This window comes from Myxocyprinus asiaticus, chromosome 45 (genome assembly GCF_019703515.2).
Source record: "Myxocyprinus asiaticus isolate MX2 ecotype Aquarium Trade chromosome 45, UBuf_Myxa_2, whole genome shotgun sequence".
NCBI lineage: Eukaryota > Metazoa > Chordata > Actinopteri > Cypriniformes > Catostomidae > Myxocyprinus > Myxocyprinus asiaticus.
The window spans coordinates 29,468,432-29,490,902 of NC_059388.1; the positions used below are offsets into that span (position 1 = coordinate 29,468,432).

At 42.6% G+C, this 22,471-nt stretch overlaps 1 protein-coding gene across 4 annotated transcripts in view; it reads left to right on the forward strand.

Annotated features, from left to right (window-relative positions):
* LOC127435277 (metabotropic glutamate receptor 8-like) overlaps positions 1–22,471 on the forward strand; it is a 268,255-nt gene that overhangs the window by 156,733 nt on the left and 89,051 nt on the right. For all 4 annotated transcript variants that reach the window (XR_007896164.1, XM_051688613.1, XM_051688614.1 and 1 more), the window contains exons 4-6: positions 12,978–13,113; positions 17,280–17,434; positions 18,260–18,397. Coding sequence is in view for 3 of the 4 variants with exons in the window: in XM_051688613.1 (XP_051544573.1) it covers positions 12,978–13,113; positions 17,280–17,434; positions 18,260–18,397 (429 nt within the window). In the remaining variant the exon portion in view is untranslated. The remainder of the gene's footprint in view (positions 1–12,977; positions 13,114–17,279; positions 17,435–18,259; positions 18,398–22,471) is intronic.

A 22,471-nucleotide genomic window follows, 5' to 3' on the forward strand; every position in this document is an offset into this window, starting at 1 on the left:
AACCTCCATTCCCTGATGGAGGGAACGAGACGTTGTGTCGATGTAGTGACACTAGGGGTCACTCTTGGGAGCCCGAAACACCTCTGGTCTTTGATAAAAGGCCAATGAAAATTGGCTATTTGCATACCACTCCCCCGAACATACGGGTATAAAAGGAGCTGGTATGCAACCACTCATTCAGGTTTTGTGCTGAGGAGCTGAGACAAGGTCCTGGCCATTTCAGCAGGTAGTCCAGCATTGTGGCAGGAGGGACACAACGTCTCGTTCCCTCCATCAGGGAACGGAGGTTACGCAAGTAACCAGGATGTTCCCTGTCTGTCACTCACTCGACGTTGTGTCAATGTAGTGACACTAGGGGTCCCTATACGAAATGCCACAACTGGCTGAACTGTGTTACGTGAACTGGTGGTGTGTGACGGGCAGACCACTGTGTGCCTCGTAGCCAGCGCACCAGGCCGACACGTAACCTCCCCCAACACTGTTATGAGTGTCGAACGGCCCTTCGGGGACAAGTCGACTGACCAAAAGTTAGAGACAGGCTAGCCCGGTCGTGGCCTCTTATTCTCTCTTTTTTTTCTCTCCCCAGAAAAAAAGAGTGAAATTTGTTAACCGACTAGGGTTAACACCCCCCCCCCCCCAGGGGAAGACACCGCGGGTATTTTGAGTGGAAATATGTCACATAGTCTTGCCGAGCTTTGTCGGGAGGATGTCATGTGGAGAAGTCCCATGGTAGGTCCTACCCTACGGGGGAGGAGTTTCTACAAACATGGTGACTGCCCAAGGAAGATTCAGTTTACCAACAGGGAAACGAAATAGCGGAAGATATACGTCGCATGGGGTTACCTATGGGGAACCAGCACATGCGGAGTACCGCAGTACAGGGCTTAGTTAGCACATGTACTGAGCCGGCAGCGAGTTTCTCCGCAAACTCGTCTGCCACAGGGCTCGGAGGAAGTCATCCAGGGAACACAGTTTATGAACACTACTGGGAGTCAACAGTGCCTTAAGCTCAGCTGACTGCAGGGGCTCAAAGGGGGCTCCCTGTAGACCCTGAAGAACTACAGAGAGGTCCCATGATGGAATGAGGCACGGTCTGAAGGGATTCAACCTCCTGGCACCTCTCAGGAACCTGATGATCAGGTCGTGCTTCCCTAAGGACTTACCGTTCACTGTGTCGTGGTGTGCCGCTATAGCGGCTACATACACCTTCAAGGTGGAGGGGGACAGCCACCCTTCTAACCTCTCCTGCAGGAAGGAAAGCACCGATCCGACTGCAATCCGACCAGTCAGGAAGAACACCACTTAGCGAACAGACGCCACTTCAAGGCATACAGGCGCCTCGTATAGGGGGCCCAGCCTGAGTGATCGTGTCCACCACCGCGGGTGGTAGGCCACTTGTCTTCCATGTCCCATCCAGGGGCCAGACATGGAGATTCCAGAGGTCTGGTAACGGGTGCCAGATGGTGCCCCGCCCCTGAGAAAGAAGGTCCTTCCTCAGGGGAATTCACCAGGGGCAGCTGTCGCGAGGAGCGTGAGGTCTGAGAACCACATCTAGGTAGACCAGTAGGGTGCTACCAGGATGACCTGCTCCTCGTCCACCCTGACCTTGCACAGGGTCTGTGCAAGTAGGCTCACTGGGGGAAACACATATATGCGTAGTCCAGGGGGCCAGTTTTGTGCCAGCATGTCTATACCGAGAGGTGCCTCAGTCAGGGCGTACCAGAGCGGGCAGTGGGAGAATTCTTGGGAAGTGAACAGGTCTACCTGTGCCTGCCCGAATCGACTCCAAATCAGCTGGACCACCTGAGGATGGAGTCTCCACTCTCCCCTGAGGGTAACCTGTCATGACAGCACGTCCGCTGCAGTGTTGAGGTCACCCAGGATGTGAGTGGCTCACAGCGACTTGAGGTGCTGCTGACTCCAGAGGAGGAGACGGCAGGCGAATTGTGACATACAATGAGAGCGTAAACCGCCTTGATGGTTGATGTATGCCACCGTTGCCGTGTTGTCTGTCCGAACTAACACATTGCCCTGGATCAACGGCCGAAACCTCCGAAGGGCGAGCAGTATTGCCAACGCAGCTGCAGGCCTGTCCAGGAGCTGTCGGCTGCGTGCCCATTGCATACAGCACCCCAGCCCGTTTTGGAGGCGTCTGTCTTAACCATGACGTGCATGGAGGCCTGCTCTAGGGGAACTCCTGCCTGTAGAAATGTGAGGTCGGTCCAAGGGCTGAAGAGGCGGTGACAGACCGGCGTGATGGCCACGCGATGTGTCCCGCGGCGCCATGCCCATCTCGGGACTCGAGTCTGGAACCAGTGCTGAAGCGGTCTCATATGCATCAATCCGAGCAGATTGGCCACCGCTGAGGATGCCATATGCCCCAGGAGCCTCTGAAACAGTTTAAGTGGAACCGCTGTCTTCTGTCTGAACGCCTTCAAACAGGTCAGCACTGACTGTGCGCGCTCATTCGTGAGGCACGTCATCAGAGACTGAGTCCAACTCCAATCCGAGAAAAGACATGCTCTGAACCGGGAGGAGCTTGCTCTTTCCCCAGATGACCCGAAGCTCTAGTTGGCTGAGGTTCGAGAGCACCAGGTCCCTGTGTGCACACAACACATCCTGAGAGTGAGTTAGGATTAGCCAATCGTCGAGATAGTTGAGGATGCGAATGCCCACTTCCCTTAACGGGGCAAGGGCTGCCTCTACGACCTTCGTGAAGATGTGAGGGGACAACGACAGGCCGAAAGGGAGGACCTTGTACTGATATGCCTGACCCTCGAATGCAAACCGCAGGAAAGGTCTGTGTCGAGGTAGTATGCGTCCTTCAGGTCTACCGCCGCGAACCAATCTTGATGCCGGACACTCGCTAGAATGCATTTTTGTGTCAGCATCTTGAACGGTAGTCTGTGTAAAGCCCGGTTCAGTACTTGCAGGTCCAAGATTGGCCGCAACCCACCGCCTTTCTTCGGTACAATGAAGTAGGGGCTGTAAACCCCTTCTTCATCTCAGCCGGAGGGACAGGCTCTATCGCACCCTTCCGTAGGAGGGTAGCGATTTCTATGCGCAAGGTAGCGGCGTTCTCGCCCTTCACCAAGGTGAAGTGGACTCCGCTGAATCTGGGCGGACAACTGCCGAACTGAATCGCGTAGCCGAGTCGGACAGTCCGGACCAGCCATCGCGATGGGTTGGAAAGCGCAAGCCACGCATCCAAGCTCCAGGCGAGGGGGACCAAGGGGACGATCTCGTCAGATGCACCGGTGGGTGGGGCCTCACGGCGGGGTGGAGCCTGAGGTGCCACGCCGTGTCGTGGCCGTGCTGAGTTCAGGGACATCGAAGCACTTACCTGGCTCCTTGTGACCACCCCCGGAACAGCCTGGGATGGGGGAGGAAGAGGCCTGCCCTCGTGACCCGTAGAGAGGATTTGTGCCACAGCTGGGCGCGCAGGGGCGGGGAGACCGCCGCTGAAGCACCAAACCTGCCAAAATGGAATGGTCGACGGTGGTCATGATGATGGCCGTGCGCACCAGGTATGTGACCCAGGGAACAAGGAAACCACTCTTTTGCTGAACTCTTGGGTACCGCAGCCACTTGGGCATGCGGCGAAATAAAAAAAAAGGTAACAAAAGATTCTCCTCCCGGCCCTCCACCGGGGGATGGAGTGGTCTGCTTACCAGCTCCAGAGCAGCGGGTTTCGTCGTCCCTGGGTCGCCCATCTCAGGGGCGCTTTGAAGCCTTTCGCGGGTTCTTGGCGGCTGGCTGTGAGACGGGTGGGGTCTGCTTCCTGTGGTGGGCTCCATGCCGGGGCCGGGCCACAGGGGAGGGCTGCGGTGGAGCTGGTGCAGTCACCACAGGGGGACGCCCTTGGCGATGAGCAGACGGGGTGCGGGATCATGAGCCATGTCGGGGCAAGATGTGCCGGATAGCCTCCGTCTGCTGCTTCACCGCTGAGAACTGCCGGGCAAAGTCCTCGACGGTGTCGCCAAACAGGCCAACCTGGGAAATGGGGGCACCAAGGAACCGTGCCTTGTCGGCCTCTCCCATCTCGACCTGGTTGAGCCAGAGGTGGCGCTCCTGGACCACCAAGGTGGACATCACCAACCCGAGAGACTGCTCTGTGACCTTCGTCGCCCGGAGAGCTAGGTTGGTCGCCGAGCGCAGCTCCTGCATCAATCCTGGGGCGGAACTACCCTCTTGCAATTCCTTTAGCGCCTTGGCTTGGTGGACTTGCAGGAGAGCCATGGCGTGCAGGGCGGAGGTGGCTTGTCCAGCGGCACCGTAGACTTTGGCCGTCAGGGATGACGTAAACCTACAGGCCTTGGACGGGAGCTTTGGGCACCCGCACCAGGTGGTGGCGCTCTGCAGGCATAGGTGCACGGTTGCCCAGGAAATCATGTCCATCATCTCCTTGTCAGCCTGTGACTGGGCAACCGTACCCGTGGGGGGGAGCCCAGCTGAGGCTTCCGCATCCGACTGGACGAGCCCGCTCTCCGATGCTGCGCTCGAGAGCTCATCACCTTCGCAGGCTCCGAACAAGAGGTCGAACTCGCCGTGAGACGAGCCAGCAGACTCATCCAGAAGCCCGATCACGGCAGACGAGTGTGCTAGGGAATGGGAGGTCCATGGGGGGATACCGGGCGGAGGTGGTCCCATTGGGGTCCCCAAATTGCCCCCAGTGCTAACAGTGCTGGCCTCATACCCGTGGGTAGAAGGACCGAGGTGGGGAGCCGCTGGGGTGGTTTGCTTTCTTACGAAGGCAAGCCGCGACCGCATCGTTGCCATGGACATGTTCTCGCAATGAGTACATGACCCATCCACGAATGCTGTCTCCGTGTGGGCAGCACCCAGACACGAAAGACAGCGATTGTGACCGTCAGAAGTCGGGAGCTAACGACACAAATGGAAAAGCATCTTTAAAAAGACCATCTTTAAAAAGACGTTCCGTGTGTGCCGCTCTTCTAGAGAAATATACTCTTTTTTAGAATATACACTTTTATTTCTGCCGAAGCGCCCAGGGGCATTCTCTGCAGTGCACCAGTGCAGAGGGGGGAGAAGCCGCTGAAATGCGCTGTCAGATCCAGCAGAGGTGAATGAACAGCCGTGGGAATTCAGCTCAGTGAGCATCGACCGTTCGGCTCCGAAGAGAAAATCTGAATAAGTGGTTGCATACCAGCTCCTTTTATACCCGTATGTTCAGGGGAGTGGTATGCAAATACCACTCGCCAATTTTCACTGGCCTTTTATCAAAGACCAGAGGTGTTTTGGGCTCCCAAGAGTGACCCCTAGTGTCACTACATCGACACAACATCGAGTGAGTGACAGATAGGGAACTGTGCATCTCAAAAGGACAGTTGAAAGTCTTGCTTTCTGTTTGTTTCCTTTCTATTTTATCAAGCGAGTCCAAGCCTGCCTCAATGACCAGAGACTTGATTAGGATTCATGCAAGGATATTAGATTTCTCTGTCAGAGTGGCAGATCTTTGCAGGTTAGCTTTTGCATGGCGAGACGAGGGAAAGAGTTCGCCTCACTCCGCAGACAAAACAAATCCTTCTGACTCACCGTTAAGTGCACACAACGCTTCAGAGAAAAGGACGGTGTCTGGAACAAAGAGATGACAGACAAAAGGATTTATTACTTGGATTTAGAGGAGAGATTTGACCTTGAAACGGGTATGAATCCAGGCTTGACCACTGCTCACTCTTGTCTCCTGCCTGCTTCAAAACTCGATTTGGTTTCAAATGTCCCTTCCTAAAAGGCTGAAGCCAATTTATTAACACTGTTGACGAAACCCCAGGCAGGTGTATCAGTTACCAGCCCCAACACAATAATCATGACCTCAGCTTTACCTCATCTACCTGACGCCTCATTGAGTTTTTCCTTTGTAATGTTATGTTCAGTCGTAAAAGTGATAGTTCACCCCATGTCGTTCTGTCGTCATTGCTTTTAATGCTGCCTAGCATGTTTGAAGAGACGTCACATTGCTAAATCACCAAAATTTTGGGCTTGGAATCCAATTAGACGTGGTCCACCAACCACAAGTGAAGAACCAAATGTCCTGTGCTGTTGTCTGCGATGCATGTCTGCCAGATGGCTTGTTTCAAAGTCTTGTGCATCACCATTTGTGCCTTTGGGCTGCAAAATGCAAGTAAACTTATCTTTTTAAACCACACTGAAATGTTCAAAGGAACACAAAAAAAATGTGTAGGGACAATGAGAATGGCAGTGCAGACTTGTACTAACTGTAATGTCTTTAAATGTCTACTAAATGTCTGCTAGTCTAACAGGTAGACATTCAAAACACAATATGTGTTGGTGACCAGCAATTGTGCATTTTCCTCTTGAGACATCCTAACTAACAAATATATGTTCTTAAATTTTTTTCCCAAACATTATTTTGTGGATGTGGAACCCCTGAAATTGTCCAGTTTTCTTAGGCTACGTCCACACTAATACAGTACATGCACACTAACAGTGTTTTCCTCCATGAAAACAAAGCATTTCGAAAACGGTCTCCATTACTGCATACTTAGAAAACAATGATGTTAGGAAACTGAAAACAGAGTTTTTGAACGAAAACGGGTTAGTGTGGACGTGGCCTTAATGTGAATGGAATGTTATAGAACATTATTTAAAGGTTAGTATAACAATCCTGAAAACACGAAAACTTAGTGAAAATGTCATTTGCTTTATCAGTTTTCACTCTCATAAAAAAATATGCATGATCAATATTGCACTAAGTACGTTTTGTCCTAGCATTGTGGAAACTTTTATCTAATACTAATATCATCATATGGTTGTTCCGATTACGTTGTTTGAACAATAGTGAAATTGTCCAGTTTTCTTAGGCCACGTCTACACTAATACAGTATGTCTTGTTTGAAAACACATTGATTTCACTATGACCTATCATCCGCACTGGAACTTATTGCCTAATTAGTTAACAGCTTAACCAACAGTGTTTTTGAATGAATGGAACTCTTAAAGGGATAGTTCCACCAAAAATGAAAATTCTCTCATCATTTACTCACCCTCATATCATCCCAGATGTGTATGACTTTCTATCTTCTGTTGAACACAAATGAAGATTTTTAGAAGAATATCTCAGCTCTGTAGGTACATACAATTCAAGTGATGGTGACCAGAACTTTGAAGGTCCAAAAAGCACATGAAGACAGCATAAAAGTAACCCATACGACTCCAGTGGTTAAATCCATATCTTCAGAAGTAATATGATAGGGGTGGGTGAGAAACAGATCAATATTATATATATCGAAAAGTCCTTTCTTGCTATATACGTATCTCCACTTTTACATTAAAATTCTTCTTTTGTTTTTGTCAGTTTGCATTCTTCGTGCATAACGCCACCTAATTGGCAGGGAGGAGAATTATTAGTGAGGGTGAGTAAATGATGAGAGAATTTTCTCCCTTTAGAGAATTTTATCCCTTTAAAGAAACTGGTCTCGGAACAGTTGAAAAGGCACCTTATTTTTATCCTACCTCCGTATACAGCCTTTGAAGGCAGCATTTCCCAGCTTTCAGACACAGCCAGAGGGTTTCGAAAACGCTCTCCATTACTGCATACTTTGGAAAACAATGACGTTAGGAAACTGAAAAAGTTTTCAAACCAAAACGGATGTGTGGACAACCCGTTATATCAGTTTTTGCTCTCATACATATTTTTTTACAAAATCTAGTTTAAAGTACTTAAGAACTATGAGAACGTTTTGTACTAACATTGTGAACAACTAACTTTTTTTCCCAATTAAATTGGAACTTTTTTCCTAATTTTGTTTTATATAACGTTAGCCAAAATGGTTGGAAAGTTGCCTGTAAGGTCGGATGTGGCATATTACCATATGGTAATGAATATGTGGTGTAAAACGCACAATGTCAGGCACACGCATGTGGGTGGATGCGGTTTGGATTTGAACGCCTTTGTGATACACGTGTAGGTGGCGACATGTTGAATAAACACATTCTCAGAGCCACTGTGCTGCTTTCATGAGTGACAAACACTCCTATATTTTCTGTTTAGAAGAACTGATGACTAAATCACCTCATGCTGAGAGAGGGGGAGGTCAGCAACATAGGGAACAATACTCCGCAGTTCCACATGAAAATCAAACATTAAATAGGGGTATTTTAAAGATGTCTTGAGATTTATTAAGTATCATTGCCACTCTTTGCCTGTAACTTGCCCCCTTTTGGCAAAGGTTGGAGACCTCTTGAACTGGAGAGGAGAATGGTGGGAAAAACATGTTTTTGTGTTCACAAATAGCAAAACGGAAAGCAATAGAATGGAACAGAACATAGCCATAATGTAGAGTTGCATTTATGTGTATCTCTCTTCTTTGGATTATCCAAAAATAAGCATTATCTTATGGTAATTTACTATATAAACTAGAGGTCGTCCGATAGTGGATTTTACCGATACGATAACTAAGGTGGTGGGAAAAGCCGATAACCGATTAATCGGTCAATAGATTTTGAAATTGATTTATAGAATGCCAAAAAAAAAAAAAAAAAAAAAAAAAAAGTTTATTCTTTCTTTACCATGGCGGGCAAAGACAAAGAGTCCAAAATGAATAAAATCCCAGATGCAGTTTTTTGTTCAACAAAAATCCCAATAATAACTAGAAAAAGATCGGCACAGATTAATTGGTAAAACCGATATATTGGTCTACTTCTAATATAAACCACTTTTTTAATTGAATTTCCTGCTAAAATAACTATATCATGATAAAAAAATGTACATACAGTGATATAAGGTCACATAGCCCACTCTTACGAGACATTTTTAATTGAATAAATGTCTTACTGTGTCCTAGAAATTGCAAGAGGAAAGTTCAACCAAATGCCAAACAACCAGGAAAGTTACTTGCCCATTGTGAATCACTTTCAATTAGGAAAATACTCCTTATGAAACCACTGGAAATAAACAGCGGCATTAGTCAGCGCTCATGTGTGTGTTTGCGAGGGGATATGCAAGGCTGGACACAATTAGATAATTCATGATTCATAAAGAACTAAAAATCTAATTATTAAAGATTAACAGAGATGCTGATGTGCTCTGTGTCCCTGATACAAAATAGATCATTTTATCAGATAAACTGCTTAAATCACTTCATACTGCTGGTTTTAACAAGTCGAGTAGAGAGAGTCTTCAAGTATTGTTCCAATAGATTGCGATGTAGGCTTTTAGTGTGTGACTGATTACCAGTTGTGTTTCCTGTTCTTTCAGCTGAATTAAAAATAAACAGGGCATATTTTAACAATCTTTCATGCATAATAACTACAGAGTGACTTGGTTTGCCTGGCACAAATCACAAGGCGCTTGTGTCAGTCACCAGCAGGGGGAGCCACTGATCACAGTGCTCTTGTCAAAAATGCAACATGCTGCAATGCTGATGTGTACCCATGCAATCAATTTATGGGCTTCAGTAAAGCAAGTGTTTCTATTCCTTAACATTTAGCTGAATATTTGTCCTGTAAAACACAAAGACTGTTCTATCTGCCATTGAATAAATGTAAGAACAAAATGTAAAAATAAATTTTGTGGTTTGAAAAGTGCTAATTCAGAATGCTAATTCATTGGATTTTTGATATTCTCCCATTTGTGGTGCATTTAAAAGCCTCATTCTAGGTTTGGAAAGAGATGAGCCCCACATAATTGTCAAATGGTAATAAAAGATCTGAGAACCTTTTTTCTAGTCCATAATGACTTAAATACCTCATGAAACTGCTCGACCAGCACTGGTTTCCCTGTGTTGATGCATTTAAAACAGGATATTTGGGTGAAGAATATCATAAGGCTTGTTGTCCCCACTTCATTTATTTATTTACTGTCTTATACCGCTCTTTCATATGATTTATTAAAAAAAATATGATTCATTTTAGTTAATCTGTTCGTTTGGATGGTTCATGTAAGGTCTCATAAACAGTCCTCTCCAAGCAGTTGAAAGTCTGATTCATTCTAGTGAATCGCTATGTTTGTATGAATTCAAATTTATTTATTTATATATATATATATATATATTATTTTTTTTTTTGCTGAATATTTACTTAAATGTTGCTGTTCTCCTTTATTGTTTTTATTTATTTACATAATGGTGTTTATGCTGTTTAATGCTGATAGGTGTAAATATACAGTATATATATATATATATATATATATATATATATATATATATATATATATATATATATATATATATATATATATATATTGGGTTTAAATAAGCAGATATAGATTGGCCAAAAATTAATGCAACTCTGGATGGAAATAAATATTGTGACATTGCATAAGGTTGTCGAAACAATGCCACGATGATTGCGTGCCAAAGCTAAAGGCGGTCCAATGAAATATTAGAGGATGTGGCTTTTTTTTTGTCCAGACAGCGTATATAGTGTGTATACTATATATATATATATATATATATATATATATATATATATATATATATATATATATATATATCAGTCACAACATTAAAACCACCTGCCTAATTTTGCTTAGGTTCCTCTTGTGCTGCCAAAACAGCGCCAACCTGCATCTCAGAATAACATTCTGATATGATATTCTTCTCATCACAATTGTACAGAGTAGTTATCTGAGTTACCGTAGACTTTGTCAGTTTGAACCAGTCTGGCCATTCTCTGTTGACCTCTCTCATCAACAAGGCATCTCTGTCCACAGAACTGCCGCTCACTGGATGTTATTTTGTTTTTGGCACCATTCTGAGTAAATTCTAGAGACTGTTGTGTGTGAAAATCCCAGAAATACTCAAACCAGCCCATCTGGCACCAACAATCATCCATGCGATTATCTAATCAGCCAATCGTGTGGCAGCAGTGCAGTGCATAAAATCATGCAGATACTGGTCAGGCGCTTCAGTTAATGTTCACATCAACCATCAGAATGGAGAAAAAATGTGATCTCAGTGATTTGGACCATGACATGATTGTTGGTGCCAGATGGGCTGGTTTGAGTATTTCTGTAACTGCTGATCTCCTGGGATTTTCACACACAACAGTCTCTAGAATTTACTCAGAATGGTGCCAAAAACAAAAAACATCCAGTGAGCGGCAGTTCTGTGGATGGAAATGCCTTGTTGATGAGAGAGGTCAACAGAGAATGGTCAGACTGGTTCGAACTGACAAAGTCTACGGTAACTCAGATAACCACTCTGTATAATTGTGGTGAGAAGAATATAATCTCAGAATGTGGCACGAGGGGGACCTACACAATATTAGGCAGGTAGATTTAATGTTGTGGCTGATACAGTATGCAAATATATAAGTATTAATAAAAATAATAATGTTTTAACGTTGTTAGGCCCAATTATTAATAGCTTGTAGTGTAGCTTACTACTTTTTTTAAAAGGGTGGCATCAACTTAAAACTGCTCATTGACAGAATAATTAAATAAGTTACATTTATACACAATTAAATTATTGATGGATTGTTCAAATTAATTATATGCTGTTTTCTGGTAATTCACATATCAAACAAGAAGTAAATGGTCATAAAAATATGTTTTATTGCTTGTATGATGGCCAGCAGTTCTGTGAGGTCAAATGTATTGACTGGGTGTCCTGGAATTTTACTGGTGGCCAAGGTGTCAGCACTTGTCAGAATTCAAGAGAGCATTTTCCAAAATGAGTGAGAGCGGTATGTGTCATTCATATTTTTGGTCTTTTTTTTTTACCTGGAAGATCATTTTTAAAAACTGTAACTGCTAAAAGTTAATTTTGTCAATGTTTAGGAGTACACGAGCATATAGATGACCTCAAAGCTAACAGGCATGGGCCACAAAACTTTATTTCTGAATGACACATGTTCCAGTTCTGCGATTTCTGGATTCAGTTTGGTTCTTGTCAAACATGGCTGACACGATCCGAAACAGGGCTTGCACATGTTTAGACCTCTATATTGTATCCCCAACCCAATATCACATTGTATATTCTCACAATAAGCTTGGAGAGAGATCAGGGGAGGGCACAACAGATTGGTAAATACCATTTAAGGGGACATTAATTAGGGCTAATTAGTATTTGTCTTTGTGACTGAATGTATAAAGAGCAGCATTCGTTTTGCGTACAATGACACCGCTAGCGGAGGAAAATACAGACACTCATTAAATGGACTGTAACGGGAAGAGATTACAACCAGGAGGAAGTCCATCATTCACCTCGTGCAGGACGTTAATAGTATAATCGAGCTCTCAAAGGGACGGCCGCTTGGATATTACAGCTTAGTGAGGAAGTGCAAGTCGTTTATATGATGGAGCTTTGTTTAAAGTACATTTATGTTTACAACAGAAATAGTTTGAACTTTTCAGAGTCATTTTGTAATAATTATAAGGCCTAGTTCAGACAGGCAGCAAAAATCTTTGGCATATCTGACTCAAATCCATGTAGTTTTTTTGTTGTCTAAACAACATGAATGTTTCAGTACCATGAAATTGACCCCATTCTGCCAAGTTACTGACAAGCGATCAAACATTTTTGCATCAAATGAAAACCAGGACGTAATCGTGTTCACAAACAATGGTTGAGAGCGATTTGAAGGTTGCATCTTTGCTCTAAAATAAAACATTTTACTCCACTGATGGTTAGGTTTGGGTTAGGGTGTATTGTTAATAAAATAGGAATTCTTGTTGACTGTATTACATAATTTGCAACTAAAAATAGGACTTGCTTTAGGCGCCACCCTGTGGACATTTTACCTGGAAACTGGAGCTCACACATGCTCATACGTTCAACAAAACTTCCAGTTTCTACCACTGGGGGGCAGTTTTCCATTTCGGTAAGCACAGACTGATTTCAGCTGTAGAACATTCGACTTTCTGTCACCGAATTCACAGTACGATAAGTCTGGTCTAAACTAAGAGTTCAAGGTTTAGCTGATTAGTACTACTGTACTACTAAGATTAACGCCGTAACGACACTATTTAACACTCTGTGTGTTTCTCTGTATAGGTGGGGTTTGTATCGCACAGTCTCTGAAGATCCCACGGGAGCCAAGGCCTGGGGAATTTGACAAGATAATCCGACGGCTCCTGGAGACCCCCAACGCCCGGGCCATCATCATGTTCGCGAACGAGGATGATATAAGGTGTCTCCCTTCTGTTCTCTAAACACGTTCCCTCCAGAGTAATATTGTAGTATGCAAACATGCACTTTCCCTCCCAGCAGTCTTTGCTCAGTTAATACCTTTATCTCAGTCTCCACTTGTACATTGTCAAACTTTACTGTGCTGAAATACAGATTGAAACCAATTAAAATAGGTCTGGGAATGATGTTAAGTGAGTTTTTTGTGCCTAGAGGGAAGGGATGTTCTAATTTCCTGGTCCGCCCAGGTCTATGATGTTTATGTAACGCAGTCCCAGAGGTGCCGCTCTGTGCAATGAGATTTGGCTTCCACACACAGAACGGACTAGAAAACGTTTGAAGAACTAACAGGTGCAGAGTGGAACAGTATTCACTTGTATGCCTTGGAGGCAAATTCTACTTAAGATATTATACTTATGTTACTTCAGTGTTATACAGTTATTTATTTCAGATAAAAGGGAAAACCTCATGTCTTGTATAATGTCTTGTAAGGCTAATTAACAAGTTGACTAGGGGCCTACTAACTAGTTCACATTGTACAAAAATATTGACATTCAGCAACAAAGAGACCCTTGGACTACAAAACTTTTACTGAAGACGCGGTCTAGCTGTTATCGAACATGCACACTTAGAGCCGTTGTGCTCATGCAAGCGATGCAAGTTTGAATCTGACTCGCAACATTTCCTGATCTTCTAAAGGTGACCGATTTAAACAAAGATTTATTCATGATATTCTTAGCAGTTTTGTTTGAATTTAAAATGTTTAACACATTCATTTTTCTTTAAAGGTGCACTCAGTAATTTTTTTTCCTGATTAAAAAGTTTAACTCCTAAAGACATGAATTGTAATTTTGCAATGTATGTATAGAATCATGAGCACTCACATTAAAATGAAGACTCCAGTCATATCAGTAACCTTATAAAAGCTGTTTTATTCCACATGGAGAGGGTCCGCACATGGGGGCTGCCATGTTAGAATCACATGACCAGCTGAATACTACTCTCATAATCTCAGTAACCGCCCTGTTATTTGACACTTTCACTCATTGATTAAAATTATCATGGCTGACTGTGAATACTAAATTTATACAATGGCATCTGAACCTGAAAACTATTGATTTTAAATCATGCTGCATCCAAGCCACTAGGGGTCAGTGTAAGTCCAAGATGACACAAAGTTACTAAGTGCACCTTTAACACATATACCATTTTGAAATTAGATTCGGATATTTTATTCAGTTCAGTGATTCCTTGTCGGTGATATTTTTTCCCTGGCATTTTGTTGCGCTTATGTCTTACCGGACAATTCATATGAACTACCATTATGTAGACAGTCTCAGCGCTAAAAGTTGTCTTTTTTTTTTTCTTTCTTTTTTTTTTTTTTGTGTAGCGCTATTCAACAACACATATCGTTTCAAAGTAGCTTTAGAGAAAATAATGCTGTAACAGAAAATTAATATTGTTTAATATTGTGGAGGATGAGGGTTTAAGAGATTTAATGCCCATTGCAATGAATATGCAATGTCTGGGGACTAGTTCTTTCAATTAGTCAACCTCACACTTACACTTTGGGAATCATTTAATGTCACTTGCATTGGTTATATTTTAGTGCATTTCTGTATTTATATCATGGAATGCTATGTTTGGAAAATTTTAATAAAACATTATTGTTACATATTGTTTTGTTTCTTTCCTAAAAATAAATAAATAATAATAAAAAAAAACAGGAAAAGAAGTATATAGAGTCAAATTTCAGAACTTTCAAACTATACTAAAAACTAACTAACTATATATATATATATATATATATATATATATATATATATATATATATATATATATACAAACCATCACACATTTTCAGAATTTAAAAAAAAAATGATTATTTGAGCAATTATGTGTATTGCAGTGAAACAAATGTATTAAAAATAAATACATGCTCCTGGAGTCATGAGTTCGAATCCAGGGCGTGCTGAGTGACCAAATTGGCCTGGTCGCTAGGGTGGGTAGAGTCACATAGGGTAACCTCCTCGTGGTCGCTATAATGTGGTTCTCGCTCTCGGTGGGGCACGTGGTGTGTTGTGCGTGGATGCCGCGGAGAATAGCATGAAGCCTCCACACGCGCTATGTCTCCACGGTAACACGCTCAACAAGCCATGTAATAAGATGCGTGGATTGACGGTCTCAGACACGGAGGCAACTTGAGATTCGTTCTCCGCCACCCTGATTGAGGCAAGTCACTATGCCACGACGAGGACTTAGAGCGCATTGGGAATTGGGCATTCCAAATTGGGGAGAAAATGGGGAAAAAAATAAAATATATATATATACACTATATTGCCAAATGTATTCGCTCATCTGCCTTTAGACGCATATGAACTTAAGTGACATCCCATTCTTAATCCATAGGGTTTAATATGACGTCGGCCCACCCTTTGCAGCTATAACAGCTTCAACTCTTCTGGGAAGGCTTTCCACAAGGTTTAGGAGTGTGTTTATGGGAATTTTTGACCATTCTTCCAGAGGTCAGACACTGATGTTGGACGAGAAGGCCTTGCTCGCAGTCTTCGCTCTAATTCATCCCAAAGGTGCTCTATCGGGTTGAGGACAGGACTCTGTGCAGGCCAGTCAAGTTCTTCCACACCAAACTCGCTCATCCATGTCTTTATGGTTCTTACTTTGTGCACTGGTGTGCAGTCATGTTGGAACAGGAAGGGGCCATCTCCAAACTGTTCCCACAAAGTTGGGAGCATGGAATTGTCCAAAATCTCTTGGTATGCTGAAGCATTCAGAGTTCCTTTCACTGGAACTAAGGGGCCAAGCCCAGCTCCTGAAAAACAACCCCACACCATAATCCCCCCTCCACCAAACTTCACAGTTGGCACAATGCAGTCAGACAAGTACCGTTCTCCAGGCAACCGCCAAACCCAGACTCGTCCATCAGATTGCCAGATGGAGAAGCATGATTCGTCACTCCAGAGAACGCGTCTCCACTGCTCTAGAGTCCAGTGGCGGCGTGCTTTACACCACTGCATCCGACGCTTTGCATTGCACTTGGTGATGTATGGCTTGGATGCAGCTGCTCGGCCATGGAAACCCATTCCATGAAGCTCTCTACGCACTGTTCTTGAGCTAATCTGAAGGCCACATGAACTTTGGAGGTCTGTAGCGATTGACTCCTCCGCTGACCCCGCTCTCTTATTTTACGTGACCTACCACTTCGTGGCTGAGTTGCTGTCATTCCCAATCGCTTCTACTTTGTTATAATACCACTGACAGTTGACTGTGGAATATTTAGTAGCGAGGAAATTTCACGACTGGACACTTTGCACAGGTGGCATCTTATCACAGTACCACGCTGGAATTCACTGAGCTCCTGAGAGCGGCCCATTCTTTCACAAATGTTTGTAGAAGCAGTCTGCATGCCTAGGTGCTTCATTTTATACACCTGTGGCCATGGAAGTGATTGAAACACCTGAATTCAATTATTTGGATGGGTGAGCGAATACTTTTGGCAATATAGTGTATATGCTTGTCTCTTTTTAATTTCCTTTGAATATGAAGCAAATCTCTTCATTAACATTTCTTTGCCCAGTGTTAAATTTTGGATGTAGCCCTCCATAGCATAAAGGACAACTTGTTGCATGGTTAATCCATAGATTATTTAAAAATTGTAGTAAGAAGCATTAGTATGAAAGTGTTACAGATTTAGCAACAGTTACTAAGTGATACCCATATTAATCACCCATTTTTTTATTTTATTTATTTTTTTATCTGAAAGGTTCTTTTAGTCCAAAGCCATTTATATGTTGTAATTAATATAATCCGGTAGTGCCGTTTTACTATGTGTGACCTACTATATTCAGGTTTCAATTTATTTCCGTAAAATACGGTACTTGTCTTCCACAGTCTAGAGAACAAATGGACAAGATCTTCTCATCCTAGCAGAGTTTTTGATATGAGTGAAGATTAAATTAGTGTGCTTATTTGAATATCATTCTATGGATTACAACAAACATATGCCAGCTACTCTTGACGTACATTTATCAGTACTTGAGCCATTCAATGGATAACATACTGCACAGCACTCAAGCATGAGAAATGGATGTGCTAGATTCACACCATGTGCTTTGTGTTTTGAAGCTATTGCATCATTGTTTTCATCTACAGACGAGTCTTGGATGCCGCCAAGAAAAGCAATCAGACGGGTCACTTCCTGTGGGTGGGGTCTGACAGCTGGGGCTCCAAGATCTCACCAGTGATTCAGCAGGAGAGAGTGGCGGAGGGGGCCATCACCATCCTGCCCAAACGAGCCACTGTCGAGGGTACGAGGAAATGTCAAAGCACTGTCATGCCATAACAAATAAATGTCAGAATCAATCAAACATTATTTTGTGTTATAGACATATTGAACAGGAATAAGCAAAAATTATATTGCAACCAAATACCAAATATTAGGCGAGGAATTTTCATATTTTAAAATAATTATATTATTTAAAGAACCCTCTGGGCAAATGTACGGCTTATTTTTTCACAGTCATCTCCATTTTTGAATGTGGCCCTATTTAACTGAGTACACATTTTTAATACACCATGTACAGTATGTATATATACCAAATCCTGTCGACTGAGCCATACATTTTCTCAATTCATCTGTCATTGGTAGATGTGGCAAAGAGTGAATTTTGCTCCCTGCATAAAACCCTTCAACGTCAACAGCCTTAGTAAATCGATTCACAGGATTTCTCAAAGACTTGCATTGCAGTTTAGGTGTGGATACACAGTGCAGTTCTCATTAAAAGTGGATTAAATGATTCAGAGTGATTCAAAGTACATTTGTTTCCACCTGCTAGTACTGGCAGGCAAAGCATTGCTGACCTTTAGCAACATAGTATGACATTTAAAACTGTATCTGTAGTGGCAACTACAGCTAAATCTCTCAAGTCATCATATGACAACAGCTCGGGAATAGACCCACCAATTAATGCACTTTTGTCAGAACACATTGCATAATTGTGTCTGTTGGGACATGGATTAGTTACAGACAGCCGGACAGGAATACCGCAGAGGATTCACTCTGCCACTTTACTGACAGAAATTTGTGTCATTCTTTCAGATACTTATCTCCTTCTCTTTACCTTTCTTCTCAGCATTCGATCGCTACTTCCGTAGCCGCTCGCTCTCCAACAACAGAAGGAACGTGTGGTTTGCGGAATTCTGGGAGGAGAACTTCGGCTGCAAGTTGGGGATGCACGGCAAACGGCCAGGAAGCCTTAAAAAGTGCACTGGTAGGAGATGTTGAACAGATGTTGATGTTTGTTCCAATATTCTGTAAAATCATATTGTCGTGTCCACAGAATCATTGCTGAAAGGGTTTTAAGAGGAAGAGACAACAAAAGCTAAAGGAGTTTAAGAGCTTTTTGAAGCCAAGTTTGCCCCCAATCCGTGAATCTGTCCAATCTCTTGAATAGCTCATCAGAGATATGTACTCGTCATGTTTTAACAGTTTTTCCTGCAGTGACGGCGTTGAGAGGCCTTCACGCAAATGCTTTTCAGTGATCTACTAAAACGTTAAGGGGGGTGAACAATCTTTATGACTTGTCTCTGAAGGACTTTTGGTGCTACTTTTGGATATATCGCTCTTGTTTTTCAACACATCTCTGTGTGTGTATGTGATGTTGAACACTCATGGTGTTTGTTAGTTGACAGTCACAGTGACAACAGAACCGATCTATATCAGAAAATCAAACTGTTACACCCCTTATGATTAAAACAATTACTAAAAGGGATAGTTGACCCCAAAATAAACATTCTCTCATCATTTACTCATCCTCATGCCATCCTAGATGTCTATGTCTTTCTTCCTTCTGCAGAACACAAATGAAGCTTTTTAGAAGAATATCTCAGCTCTGTTGTTCCAAACAATGTAAGGGAATGGTGGCTAGAACTTTGAAGCTCCAAAAAGCAAATAAAGGTAGCAAAAAGTAGTCCATTTGACTCCAGTGGTTAAATATGTCTTTAGAAGTGATATGATAGGTGTGGGTTGATCTGAGAAACAGATCAATATTTAAATGTTTTTTTTTTCTATAAATCTCCACTTTCACATCTGTAGTCACATGTGGCCACTTTTTAGTTTCACTTTCACATCTGAATGTGAAAGTGGAAATTTATAGTAAAAAAGCCAATGACTTAAATATTGATCTGTCTCTCATCCATTGAGTGGAGATTTATTTATATTTTTTAAATAATCATGATTTGACTTCAGCAGAAGAAAGAAAGTTTTTACACATCTGGGATGGCATGAAGGTGAGTAAATGATGAGAGAATTTTAATTTTTAGGTGAACTATCCCATTATCTACCATTCCAACATTCCTGCTATAAAAATGTTTACTTAAGTGTACAGTGCATCCGGAAAGTATTCACAGCGCTTCACTTTTTCCACATTTTGTTATGTTACAGCCTTATTCCAAAATGGATTAAATTATTTTCCTCAAAATTCTACAAAAAATACCCCATAATGACAACGTGAAAGAAGTTTGTTTGAAATCTTTGCAAATTTATTAAAAAAAATAAAATAATAAATCACATGTACATAAGTATTCACGGCCTTTGCTCAATACTTTGTTGAAACACCTTTGGCACCAATTACAGCCTCAAGTCTTTTTGAGTATGATGCTACAAGCTTGGCACACATTTTTGGGCAGTGTCTCCCATTCTTCTTTGCAGGACCTCTCAAGCTCCATCAGGTTGGATGGGGAGCGTCGGTGCACAGCCATTTTCAGATCTCTCCAGAGATGTTCAATCGGGTTCAAGTCTGGGCTCTGGCTGGGCCACTCAAGGACATTCACGGAGTTGTCCCAGAGCCACTCCTTTGTTATTTTGGCTGTGTGCTTAGGGTCGTTGTCCTGTTGGAAGATGAACCTTTGCCCCAGTCTGAGGTCCAGAGCGCTCTGGAGCAGGTTTTCATCAAGGATGTCTCTGTACATTGCTGCATTCATCTTTCCCTCGATCCTGACTAGTCTCCCAGTTCCTGCCGCTGAAAAACATCCCCACAACATGATGCTGCCACCACCATGCTTCACTGTAGGGATGGTATTGGCCAGTTGATGAGCGGTGCCTGGTTTCCTCCAGACATGACGCTTGCCATTCAGGCCAAAGAGTTCAATCTTTGTTTCTCATGGTCTGAGAGTCCTTCAGGTGCCTTTTGACAAACTCCAGGCGGGCGGTCATGTGCCTTTTACTGAGGAGTGGCTTCCGTCTGGCCACTCTACCATACAGGCCTGATTGGTGGAGTGCTGCAGAGATGGTTGTTCTTCTGGAAGGTTCTCCTCTCTCCACAGAGAAATGCTGGAGCTCTGTCAGAGTGACCATCTGGTTCTTGGTCACCTCCCTGACTAAGGCCCTTCTCCCCCAATTGCTCAGTTTGGCCAGGTGGCCAGCTCTAGGAAGAGTCCTGGTGGTTCCAAACTTCTTCCATTTACGGATGATGGAGGCCACTGTGCTCATTGGGACCTTCAATGCTGCATACATTTTTCTGTACCCTTCCCCAGATCTGTGCCTTGATACAGTCCTGTCTCGGAGGTCTACAGACAATTCCTTGGACTTCATGGCTTGGTTTGTGCTCTGATATGCACTGTTAACTGTGGGACCTTATATAGACAGGTGTGTGCCTTTCCAAATCATGTCCAATCAACTGAATTTACCACAGGTGGACTCCAATCAAGTTGTAGAAACATCAAGGATGATCAGTGGAGACAGGATGCACCTGAGCTCAATTTTGAGTGTCATGGCAAAGGTTGTGAATACGTATGTGATTTTATTTATTTTTTTTTTTTTTTAATACATTTGCAAAGATTTCAAATAAACTTCTTTTACGTTGTCATTATGGGGTATTGTTTGTAGAATGTTGAGGAAAATAATGAATTTAATCCATTTTGGAATAAGGCTGTAACATAACAAAATGTGGGAAAAGTGAAGCGCTGTGAATACTTTCCGGATGCACTGTATATATATATATAATCAAAAGCACGCACACCCAACGGTAAAATATGTGGGTGCCCGACCAAACTGGCATCAGAAAAAGAGAGAAGTTCGGCACACCACGGCTCCAAAATGAGAAATATTTATTTTAATGGTGATGCTTCGAGCCCACGGCTCTTCATCAGACAATAAAAGCATTCAAAGGTCAGCCCTTATGTACCCCGGAACAATCAGTCAATATACATCACGATTAACCAGAGATAAACACTAGAACATGTTGTGATGCCTCAACGTGCACTTAGAGAATAAACGATCAAACTGAAGACCAATGAAAAATGCAAACCAGAGAAGGAAAAAAATAAATACAAATAATAGTGAATCATGATAAGAGAAATTATAACAAAAACGAATAGTATTAATAGCAGTAGAGCATTAAAATTTACTATGGCGTTCCATCGTGATATAATTAATTTTCTAGATGTATGTCAACAATACCGCGACTGGTCTTGAAAAAAGTCTATACCGTAAACCCACTGACCGTAATACATTACTACATGGGTCTTCTTACCACCCTGTTCCATTGAAACGTTCTTTACCTATTTCTCAATTTAGCCGTATCCGGAGGATCTGTAGTAGAGATGATGACTACCAGCATCAATCAGATATTCTGTCAGATAGGTTTAGACAACAAGCCTACACTGAGGAGTAGATTCAATCTGCTGCGAATCTTTTCAAGAACATGTCACAACAAGAATATCTTGTAAAAAAAATCTAGAAAAATAGAACAACGAGTTAATTATTCTAACCAATATTCACCACTGGCTAAAGAAATAGAAGGCATCATTCAGAAACACTGGTACACTGTCGACAATGACCCCCTCCTCAATTTTTTTTTTTTGAAAAACCACCTCGTTTGGTATATAAGAGACCAAACAACTTATGCAATATGTTGGTCAGAGCCGATCTATCTACTCATAAATTATCTCATTTTTTGAGTAATGTGCCTTCTATCAACTATTGATATGGTGATTGTCAACAATATAATTTTACTTACAAAACACAAACTTTCAAACACCCACATGCTGGGAAGACTTTTAAAATTAGAGGAATTATTTCTTGTAAGACCGTGAATGTTATTTATTTGCTGTGTTGTCCATGTGGACTCTGTTATACTGGTAAAACTAGTAGACCTCTTTTTCACTCACTTAAAAGTTGAACTTTGCAAAGTTGACATTTTTGACTTGACATGGCATCCTAAAAAAATGAGAAGCTGAAAAAGCAGCGAGACAAGCACATGTTTACATACTGTAGAAAAGCAATTAACAAACAGCACAGAATGCATCCTGCAATGTCATCAAACTGTGGCTAGACTTGAGTTAGA